The sequence below is a fragment of the Piliocolobus tephrosceles genome, chromosome 5 (genome assembly GCF_002776525.5).
Source record: "Piliocolobus tephrosceles isolate RC106 chromosome 5, ASM277652v3, whole genome shotgun sequence".
Lineage (NCBI taxonomy): Eukaryota > Metazoa > Chordata > Mammalia > Primates > Cercopithecidae > Piliocolobus > Piliocolobus tephrosceles.
Window position 1 is genome coordinate 136,782,939 of NC_045438.1, and position 11,353 is coordinate 136,794,291.

At 54.2% G+C, this 11,353-nt stretch overlaps 1 protein-coding gene across 1 annotated transcript in view; it reads right to left on the reverse strand.

Moving 5' to 3' along the window:
- The window catches only part of TNXB (tenascin XB), a 45,841-nt gene that overhangs the window by 14,935 nt on the left and 19,553 nt on the right, over nucleotides 1-11,353 (reverse strand). Inside the window, exons 11-17 of the mRNA XM_026448127.1 lie at nucleotides 6,603-6,908; nucleotides 4,932-5,240; nucleotides 3,062-3,349; nucleotides 2,488-2,796; nucleotides 1,757-2,071; nucleotides 1,325-1,642; nucleotides 588-911 (exon numbers count right to left, since the gene is read on the reverse strand). Coding sequence (XP_026303912.1) covers nucleotides 588-911; nucleotides 1,325-1,642; nucleotides 1,757-2,071; nucleotides 2,488-2,796; nucleotides 3,062-3,349; nucleotides 4,932-5,240; nucleotides 6,603-6,908 — 2,169 coding nt within the window. The remainder of the gene's footprint in view (nucleotides 1-587; nucleotides 912-1,324; nucleotides 1,643-1,756; nucleotides 2,072-2,487; nucleotides 2,797-3,061; nucleotides 3,350-4,931; nucleotides 5,241-6,602; nucleotides 6,909-11,353) is intronic.

Sequence of the window (11,353 nt, forward strand, 5' to 3'; positions counted from 1 at the left end):
AGAGAGAGAGAGAGAGAGAGAGAGAAAGAAAGAAAGAAAGAAAGAAAGAAAGAAAGAAAGAAAGAAAGAAAGAAAGAAAGAAAGAAAGAAAGAAAGAAAACATTCTAGTGATTCTAGTGGAGGAAATCAGTGGGGCAGAGATGAGTCAGACTGGCCAGAAGTTGATATTTGATTGAAGGAGGGTGGCAGGGTGATGGGTACCTGAGGTCTTTGTACTATTCTTTCTATTTATACATTTGAAATTTTATTTAACAAATACTTATTAATTTAATTAATTTGTATTTCAAAAATGTGTTCCAATCTCACAAAAAGAGTTCTCTACAGAGTTCCGAGGAAAAGCAGAGAGCCACAAACCAGCCCGTGAATCACCTCCTGAGAGGCCTGTCCCCGGGAGCCTCTCCCACATGGCTCTGACACTTCTCCTGGATTTGCTCTCTCTGTCCCCAGATCACACCCATCCTGAGGCTTTAGCGAACAGGGTGAATTATAGGTTTGAGGTCTTGGGATCCTGGGTCCCTAGTGGAAGAGATGCTGGAGGCTGCACTTTCCTAAGACCCAACCCAGAGGGCTCTGCAGCGCACACTCACCCGTGACGCCCACAGCGGACACCGGGCCCACAAGCCGCCCCTCGTGGAGGCCGTACAGGTGCATCTTGTACTTGTTCCCGGGCTCCAGGTCCCCTACGGTGACCTCGCTCTCCTCGCCCCCAACACGTACCACCTGGGGCCGCCCGTCCCTGTCCTTGTACTGCACGGTGAAGGAGTCGAAGCGGCCCTGGGGGACGGTCCAGGAGAGGCTCAGCGAGTCAGGGGAGGATCCTGTCACTGTCAGCTCCCCCAGGAGCGGCTCCTCGGGGGGCTCCGGGGCCTCCGTGCTGGGTTCTGTGGGGCTGGGGGTCTCTTCCTCTGCAGCTGAGAAAAAAAGGACACAGAGAGAGTGAGGCAGGGTCCCTGGGGGATGTCCTTGGGACTTGGGGAAAAGGAGAGAGAAGCCAAGGTTATGACTGGGGGACCTGAGGTCATTTCAGAGAGGCCCATTCTTGGGGCTGGGTGGTCCTGAACAGCTGACACATGACAAGTTCCAGGGTCAACTGTGGGGGACCTGGGACAGCCACCAGCACAGCAAAATTCCCGACGGCCCCTCTCTGCTCAGGAGGAACCGGGGGTCAACCTCACAGGAAGGCCCAAGAGGAGCCCCAGCCCCAGCCAGAAGCAGGTCTGTGGTGCCGACCAGACCCCTGTCACATTCCCCACCAGTCATCACCAAAGAGCAAGAGGGTGGCCCTCCCACAGCACCCACCCTGTGGCTCCCACTGTTCACTCACCCGTCACCCCGACTGCAGACACAGGGCCCATGCGCTCGCCACCGTGGAAACCGTACAGGTTCATCTTGTACTTGTGGTCTGGCTCCAGGCCCGAGATGGTGACCCCGTCCTCATGCCCTGGCACGCGCACCGCCTTGGGCCGCCCGTCTCCGTTCCTGTACTGGACCAGGAAGTGGTCAAATTGGCCCCCAGGAACTGTCCAGGACAGGCTGAGGGAGTCGGGGGTGGCGTCTGTCACGGTCAGCTCCCCCAGGTGAGGCGTGATGGGGGGCTCGGGGGTTGCGGTGGGAGGTTCCGAAGGCTCCTCCTCCTCCGGGACTGGACAGAGACATGGAAAGAGAGGACTGAGGTGGGCAGGGTATCTGCGGGACTCTGCTCTCCTCTGCACTCTCCCAGCCATCTGTAAGGAGGCACAGTGGGCAGAGTTCTCACCTGTCAGGGCCTCGACATGGACAGGACCCACATGCTTCCCATCGCGGAAACCATACAGGGTCACCAGGTATCTGTGGTCGGATTCCAGGCCGGAGAGGGTGATGTCATTCTGGTCGCCTCCTGTACGGACCGTTTGGAGTTGCCCTTCTCTATCTGTGTACTGGATTTCGAAGGAGTCAAATTGTCCCTCAGTCACCATCCAGGAGAGATGCAGGGTGTGCGGTGTGGCCTCCTCCACTGTCAGCTCCCCGAGGAGGGGCTCAGGCGCTGGAGGGGTCGGGGCCGTGGTCTCAGTTTCCGTGTCTTCCCTGCGGGCTGGTTCACAGAGACAGGTAGAGACAGGTGGCTGGTCTGTTGCTGCACCCAGACTCTCAGGAGAAGTGAGGGAGGAGAGGGAGTGAGGGCAAGCAATCAACAATCGAAAGACCAGCTTTTGCTGCACGTGGGTGAATTTCAAAAGCATTGTGCTAAGTGCAATAAACAAAACACAAGAGACCGCGTATTGTGATTCCATTACACGGAAAGCCAAAATGCTGTCTCCAGAATGATTGAAAGCAGACAGTGGTTGCTGGAGGCTGGGGCTGGGGCAATGGACTCTAAAGCGGCACAAGGAAACTTTCTGGATCAATGGAAATGATATAAAATGGGAAGTTCAGAGATCTTATGGCTCAGTCAGACTTGGAGAGCCAGGCAGGAAGGAGGCACAGGTGTTCCAGCTGCTGCACACTCACCAGTTATGGCAACGGCCGAGATGGGGCCCACACGCTTGCCGCTGTGCAGGCCGTAGAGCAGCAGCTTGTACCTGTGGGCGGGGTCCAGGCCCGGCACGCTGACCTCCCTGAGGCTGCCCTCCACGGGCACCACCTGGGGCTGCCCATCCCTGTCCTTGTACTGGACCACAAAGGAGTCAAATTGGCCCTCAGGGACTGTCCAGGAGAGGCCCACGGAGTTCTGGGTCACGCTGGTCACCTGCAGCTCCTCCCCCAGACGGGGTTTTGGGGGACGTTTTGTTCCAGTATCGTCCATAGCACTCCGGGCCTCTGAGATGGAGACACGGAGAGGAAACGGCTGAGCTGTTTCTGGAAGCCTGGGTGACCTCGAAGGGCAGGATCGAGAGGTCTGGAGACAGGGCTTTGCGTGGCTGAGTCCTGCTGGGCTGTGCTAGGGGCTTGTGCAGGGACGTGGGGAGCTGGATCTGAGCCGAGTGGCTGGGGCCAAATAATGGTAATGGCAGCCACCACAAGTGATCATCTGCTGCTTGGCCTGAGGGGAGCAGGGCAGGGACCTGCAGGGAATGCCCCTCACCCGTGGTGCCGTCGGCAGTGAGGGGGCCATGGCGCTTCTTGCCCAGGAGGCCATAGAGGAGGAATCTGTACTTGCGGCCGGCGTCCAGAGGGGCGACGGTGACAGAGCGCTCGTGGCCCTCCACGGGCACCACCTGGGGCCCGTCTTTGTCCTTGAACTGGACCACAAAAGAGTCGAACTGGCCCTCAGGGACCGTCCAGGAGAGGTGCAGTGAGTCTGGGGTGGGGTCTGTCACCCACAGCTCCCCAAGGCGAGGTGGGGCCCCTGGGCTGGCGTCACCTCGGGCAACTGATGGAGAGGAAAGGTTCTTGTGTTTATTTTTTCCAGAACGACTCCTTGACTGCCTCCCTCTGGGGCTGGAAAAACCCAGAACTGCCCAAATGCTCAGTGCTTCCCCAAAATATTTCCATCACCTCCCACCCTCACCACCGTCTCCATCTGGTCCACGCCTCTCTCCCCTTGACCCAAGTGGGGAGGGTCACCTGTCCTGAGTCACCTCCGGGAAAAGAGATTCCCTAGCTCCCTGCCTCGTCTTACTCTCCTTTCTGTCCAGCCTCTTTCCACCTCTCACAGACTGCTTCCCCAGCAGGGTGCAGCTTCTTGCAGACTGGGTCTCTATCTCCTCTTACCCAGGAGCACAGGACTTGGCTGGCCCCTGAGGAGAGGAGTGATTTGGCCAGCCCCGAGGAGCACAGGATCCCTGATGGGGGCAGACAGCAGGTGGGGGAGGCAGGATGATATGACACAGGTAGCTCTCACTCCTTCTCCATTCCCTTTCTTATTCTCACTGGCTGGCCCGGGAGAACTAAGGCTCCCATGGGACCTGGTGAAGAAGCGTGGGCTGCCTGTGAGAATGTTGAGGGGGATGAAGCTGGGGAGCTCAGGCAGGGAAGGGATCTAGTGTCTGCCTGGAGCCATCCCAGGGCTTGAGAAGGAGTTGGCCTGCTGCCTTCCTGGACGGTGAGGATGCTGACGACATTGTTATTTCAAGTTTTCTGGCAACAGGGAGCCCCCAGGGGCAGGGGAGGGCCTGGACTGAACCCTCTGAAAGGGGCACAGCTGGGCTGGGCTCCTCTGGTTCCCAATTCCTGAGGCTCCAGAAGGAGGGCAGAGAAGGAAGGACAGCCTCTGTAGGAGGCACATATGGGCCCAGACAGGCCTGAGCTAGGAGGGTGAGAACCTGGGAGAGAGTCATAGGGGAGACAGCAAAGACTCTCAGGAGGTGATGGATTCGCAAGGCAGGAAGGGCTCCTGGCTCTCCTCGCCCCTTCTCCCAGCACCCCCAGGCTCCCACATCCACCCTGCAGGAATAGGCCTGCAGGGGCTTCCCTCATCCAACAAAAGTAGAAATTACAAGAAGAGAGGCAGAGTCAGCAGCGGAGAGCAGACCCAGGAACTGGACCCAGTCTCCTGGTCCTCATCTGCTTTGTGGCTTTTCTCTCTCTTTTTTTTTCTCTTGGTCTTTTTTGAGACAGAGTCTCGCTCTATCACCTAGGCTGGAGTGCGGTGGCGTGATCTTGGTTCACTGTAGCCTCCACCTCCCGAGTTCAAGTGATTCTTGTGTCTCAGACTCCCGAGTAGCTGGAATGACTAGCGCCTGTCACCACACCCAGCTAATTTTTGTCTTTTTAGTAGAGACAGGGTTTTGCCATGTTGGCCAGGCTAGTCTCAAACTCCTGACCTTAAGTGATCCACCTGCCTCGACCTCCCAAAGTGCTGGGATTACAGGCGTGAGTCACCTGTAATGTAGCACCATGTGGCTTTTCAAATGAGACAGAGCAGGTGGACAAAGGCAAGACTCAGTAGAGGGAGTGAAGAGAAGGGGGGAAGGCTGTGGCCTCAGGCTCAGCTGTGTGGGGGCCCCTCTCACCCGTCTTTGCCTCCACAGAGACTGGGCTGCGTCGTTTCCCGTCCTGGATCCCAAAGAGCAGGAACTTGTACTTGCGGGAGGGTTCCAAGCCAGGGATGGTGACCTCCCGCTGGTCCGCAGCCACAGGCACCACCTGGGGCTGCCCGTCCCTGTCCTTGTACTGAACCACAAAGGAGTCGAATTCACCCTCAGGGACTGTCCACGAGAGGCCCACAGAGTCAGGGGTTACATCCGTCACTGTCAGCTCCCCTAGGCGTGGCTCCAGGGGAGGCTCGGAGGCCTCCGTGGCTGGGGCTGGTGGGAGGGGAGCTGGGATTTGGGAAGACAAAGAACATGGTTGAGATCTCTGAGGGGTGAACCCCTGGGTTTTGAGGGCCTCAAGGGGGCTGTGAACTGAGATGGGGAATAGTTACACCTTTATTTCCAGACCTCTAACTGAAATGCAGCATTTCTTTCAAAAACTAATGTAGAAAACCAACCAGAGTAGAATTATTGTGACTTTGTTACCAATAGAAACCACAGATGTTTTCATGTCACCTTAGAGTTATTGCAGAAACTTTAAAATACCTTTTATATCCATGACTGCTTCTAAATTTTGTAGTTTAGTAAACACGCCACCAAGTCCTGTTATTTAATGAGCTAGTCAATAAGTTCAAGTATTACTAAATCATAAATTTGGATTTTTAAGAAATATTTTGGGCCAGGTGCAGTGGCTCACGCCTGGCACTTTGGGAGGCTGAGGTGGGCGGATCACCTGAGGTCAGGAGTTTGAGACCAGCCTGGCCGACATGGTGAAATCCTGTCTCTACTAAAAATACAAAAAATTAGTTGGGTGTGGTGGTGCATGCCTGTAATCCCAGTTACTCGGGAGGCTGAGGCAGGAGAATTGCTTGAACCCGGGAAGTGGAGGTTGCAGTGAGTCAAGATTGCGCCATTGCACTCCAGCCTGGGTGACAAGAGCGAAACTCCATCTCAAAAATAAAAAAGAAATATTTTGATAACTGTCTATGAATATAATTTGTTTCCTTTGTAGTCCTATACATCTTATTTTACAGGTTTAAAAACACTGCCTTGAGGCGGGGTAGGGGTTTCACCAGATGCCACAGCACAAAAGTTGTGGAGAACCTGTGCCCAGGAAACCATGAGGGGCAGGAAGGAGCCTGGAGCAAGAGCAAGGGCGGGCTCCCGGAGAGATGAAAACTCGCGTGGGCCAGGATGGAACGCAGTGCAGGCGGGTGGCAGAGGACTCCTGAGAAGGGACTCAGGATATGCAGCACTTCGCCTCAACAAAAAAGGGCAGAAGCGGGAGGTGGCAGCTGTGTCCAAGTCACAGCAGGGTTGTAAAGAGAAGGGGTGGAAACAGCTATGGGCAGTTGGAGAGGGGGAGAGAAAGTCTGTGGCTGGATTTAGGCCAAATGGGAAGAAGACATTCCCCTAGGCGGGGGGCAGAGTGGAGATGGGGAAGGAGCTGGAGGGCTGAGAAGGTTCCAGCCCTGGGAGGAGTAAAGGGGTCAGGGAACAGAAAGACTGGCAGGGTCACCGAGTCATGGCCTGAGGGGATCCAGCCCCTCAGTGAGGGTGCGGTGGTACCAAGGCAGGGCTGGGAGAAGGGCCATGGAGTGGGGAGCTCTGGATAACCAGAGATGGGGACTGAGTCCCCCCATTACTCACCCGTCATGATGGCCACAGACAGGGGGCCCACGCGTTGCCCATCATGTAGTCCATACATGTTCATCTTGTATTTTCTCTCAGGCTCCAGGTTGTAGATCGTGACCTCCCGCTGGTCTGCAGCCACCGGCACTGCCTGAGGCTGCCCATCCTTGTCTTTGTACTGGACCATGAAGGAGTCAAACTGGCCCTCAGGGACCGTCCAGGAGAGGCCCAGGGAGTTGGGGGTCACGTCTGTCACTGTCAGCTCTCCTAGGCGTGGCTCCAGAGGGGGCTTGGTGGCTGGAGGGGTCTCTTCTTGTTGTGGGGCTAGGACAGAGATGGTAGGGGGCTGTTAGTAAAGAACCCCCCTTCTCTTATAGTAATGATGTCTAGTCATTTTTTATTTTTATTATTTTTTTGAGATGGAGTCTCACTGTCACCCAGAGCAGTGGGCGACCTCGGCTCACTGCAGCCTCTGCCTCCCCGGTTCAAGCGATCCTACTGCCTCAGCCTCCCAAGTAGCTGGGACTACAGGTGCGCGCCACCATGCCTGGTTAATTTTGTGTGTGTATGTGTATTTTTAGTGGAGACAGGGTTTTGCCATGTTGGCCAGGCTGGTCTCAAACTCCTGACCTCAGGTAATCCACCTGCCTCAGCCCCCAAAGTGCTGGGATTACAGGTGTGAGCCACCACACCCAGTGATGTCTGTTGCATTTGTGGAAACTGCAAGATAGTTTTGATGTAAAAGTGCATTGATCTGAACATCTGTCTGGCCAACAATCCTTCACTAGGTCCCTGCCTGGTGTCTGAGGCTACACTTGTTGGGGGAAAAGAGTGTCAGCTGTCATTGACACCCTGGGAAAGTGCTGAAATTCCATCTATATGCCAGTGACTCCAGATTTATACCCTCTGTCCAGACCTCCCCTGAATCCCAGACTAGTGTTTGTGCAGTGTCTTCCTTGGAGGCCTACTTGTGTGTCAAACTCAACAAGTGCAAAACTGAGCCTCCAAGCTTCCCGACACCTGCTCCAGCCACAGCCCCCCCACCTCAGTAAGATTACAACTTTTTTTTTTTTTTTTTTCAGACAGAGTTTCACTCTTGTTGCTCAGGCTGGAGTGCAATGGCGTGCTCGTAGGTCATCGCAAGCTCCGCCTCCCGGATTCAAGCGATTCTCCTGCCTCAGCCTCCTGAGTAGCTGGGATTACAGGCATGCGCCACCATGTCCAGCTAGTTTTGTATTTTCAGTAGAGATGAGGTTTCTCCATGTTAGTCAGGTTGGTCTCAAACTCCCGACCTCAGATGATCCGCCCGCCTCAGCCTCCCAAAGTGCTGAGATTACAGGCGTAAGCCTCCACACCCAGCCAAGATGACAACTTCATTCTTCCAGCTGCTCAGATCAAAACCCCCGGAGTCATCCCCGAATCCTCTCTTACACTCCACATCCGCCCTGTGGGTACATCCTGTTGTCACTACCTTCAGAATCTGACCCCTCCTTGCCACCTCCAAGCACCACTGTCTCCTCCTGGATTATCACAACGTTCTCCCAGGTCACCACCTTCTGCCCTCACCCCTCTTTGGTCTGTTGGGTCTGCAGCCAGAAGAATCCTGTTAACACATTAGCCAGAGCTGGTTCCCGCAGTGGCTTCTACCTCACTCAGGGTGAAATCCAAGTCCTGCAGTGGCCTCTAAGGTCCCGTATTCATCTCTTAGATCATTCCCTATTGCCTGCCCTCCTCCAACTCCACCCCAAAACACACTGCATTCCTCACTGTCTGCAGACATCTGGGGCTGCTTTCCGCCTGTCAGTCTCTGCATTTGTTCTTCCCTCTGTCTGGGACACTCTTTCCCCAAATACCTAGGTGGCCGTTCTCACCTCCTTCAGGGCTTTCCTCAGACACTGCCCTCTCTGTGAGGCCCTCGTTGTCCCCCTACTAGGCTCTGCTTTTCTCCACCACTGATCACTGTCACATCCGGTGCCACTGACATATTTGTGCAATTTGTTTCCTGTCCCCCTCCACTAGAATGTGAGCCCCTCAGGCTGTGTCCCAGTGCCTGGCACAGAGTAGGCACTCCACAAATGTCTGTAAAATAGTGAGTGGTCTGCAGGTCTGGGCTCAGGACCTGCAGATCCCCACCACTCCCGCATGAGGAAGCACTCATTAGCCAGTGAACTAGAGGGTGGGCCCAAGAGGCAAAATGGCAGAGACGGTGACTGGATGGGTGGGGCTCCTAAGAACTTGTTTCTCTGGCTTCCTTGGGAGGACAAGACAAGGCTCCAGGCAAGTGACATCTGCTTAAAACAGGCTGGTGACCAGGCCTCAGGAAGACAGAAAAGAGTCAGGCAGGGGAGGGCTGGTGTGGAGGCAGCTGAGGTGGTGGGAGGGAGCACAGTGACCACCATGTAGTGAACATCTGCTATTTACAGGTACCAGGCTGGGCATTTTCTCTCATTTCATTTGCCTTCTAACCTTACTTGTTCCCGCAGCACCCATTCCCTGATCCTTTTTGCCCTCTTTGCATTTCTTTCCATGAGAGAATGAAAATGTCCTTCACCATCAAGCTTTATTGCTGGTGGTTTGGATTAATTGGTAAGGTGCAATTATAACGATTCATGACTCTGGCAGTCCCCATGCTGCATGTGGGACAGTCCTTTTCCAATTTAGAAGTGTGTCTAATAAGCTCCATGCACCTCTCCCCCTGACAATTACATTGTGTGTCTGCCAGGCACAGCCTCCAGCTTGGCGGACTCCAGCTGCTTCGTCCCTTTGCTGCTCTGAAAATGTGCATTGATGCCCATTTCTTTCCTAAAGGGCCTCATCTATTTTATCCAGGACGTGTAAAATACATGTTTCAAAATATCCAGCATTAGAACATGGGTATACAGGGATTCCCTCGCGGGAAGGTCTGAGCAAAAGACGAATGAGCTGAGAAGATGCCAGACGTGTTACATCACCACCTCTAACTGTGACAACAAGCTGGGCGGCGCTTACTCCCCCCGAATATGAGGAAGCTGAGGTTCCAGGAGAGGAGGTAAGGTTTTCAAGATCACACAGCTGGCTGGGCATGCTGCCTCACACCTGTAATCCCAGCACTTTGGGAGGCCGAGGTGGGTGGATCAACTGAGGTCAGAAGTTCGAGATCAGCCTGGCTAACACGGTGAAACCCTGTCTCTACTAAAAATACAAAAATTAGCCGGGTGTGGTGGCGCATGCCTGTAAGCCCAGCTACTTGGGGGGCTGAGGCAGGAGGACTGCTTGAATCTGGGAACCAGAGGTTGCAGTGAGCCGAGATCACACCACTGCACTCCAGCCTGGGTGATAAAGCAAGACTCTGTCTTAAAAAAAAAAAAATCACTCAGCTGAGAACAGAGGAAGACAGGAAGGAACTCAGTTTGTCAGATTCCCAAACTCCATTTATCTCTACTGCACCGTCTCAGTCAGTGCCTGGTGGAGCCCATCCTTACTCCAGGGACCAGGCACAGGGCCTCACAGAGCCCAGTGTGGATCCCTGGGACAGAAGGGCAGAGGGAGGGTCACTCCAGGAGCAGCCTTGGCAGCATGTCTGGGTCTGGCACCAGCCTCCACCCTACAACCTCAGGCCCCAAGGAGAGTCACTCAGGGTGGTTTTGCCCTCTCCCTCTTCTCAGGGTTGACTGAGGCAAAGAAAATAAATTGAGGATGGAAGGTTCTGGAAATGAAATCAACCAAGTCATGATGAGGCTGAGCTTGGTGGAATTACAGAAACCATGTTCTGGAAAACTATCTATTTCTCTACTTTTAATTTTTTTTTGAGACGGAGTCTCGCTCTGTCGCCCAGGCTAGAGTGCAGTGGCGCCATCTCAGCTCACTGCAAGCTCCGCCTCCCGGGTTTACGCCATTCTCCTGTCTCAGCCTCCTGAGTAGCTGGGACTACAGGTGCCCGCCACCTCGCCCAGCTAGTTTTTTGTATTTTTAGTAGAGACGGGGTTTCACCGTGTTAGCCAGGATGGTCTCGATCTTCTGACCTCGTGATCCGCCCGTCTCGGCCTCCCAAGTGCTGGGATTACAGGCTTGAGCCACCATGCCCGGCCTCTACTTTTAATTTTTTAATCTTTTCCCTTATAGTAAAAGTTATTTTTGAGAAAGGTGTGTCTTTGTTTCTGTGAGCAAAGGGAAAAAAAGAGATTCCCCTCACTGTGACCAAACCGGGCAGGTCAGCCTGAGGGTCCCAGAGGCACTGCTGCCCACTCAGCCTCTTGGGCTCTGGCCCTGGAGAGGAGGTGCCCAGGCTGGGCCTGTGTGGCGGTGGATGTGGCCCTGTAACCAGGCCTGAGAGAGAGGGTGGAAGGGATGTTCTTCTTTGCTGTAAAGTCACTCACTGGATGAGTAGTAAAGAAAGACTTGTGGCCGGTCGCGGTGGCTCATGCCTATAATCCCAACACTTTGGGAGGCCAAGGCGGGTGGATCACTTGAGTTCAGGAGTTTGAGACCAGCCTGGCTGACATGGTAAAACCCCATCTCTATTAAAAATACAAAAATTAACCAGGCATGGTGGTGCGTGCCTGTAATCCCAGCTACTCGGGAGGCTGAGGCAGGAGAATCACTTGAACCTGGGAGGCAGAGGTTGCAGTGAGCCAAGATTGCATCACTGCATTCCAACCTGGGCAACAGAGCAAGACTCAGTCTAAGAGAGAAAGAAAGAAAGAGACAGAGAGAGACAGAGAAAGAAAAAGAAAGAAAGAAAGAGAGGAAGAAAGAAAGAAAGAAAGAAAGAAAGAAAGAAAGAAAGAAAG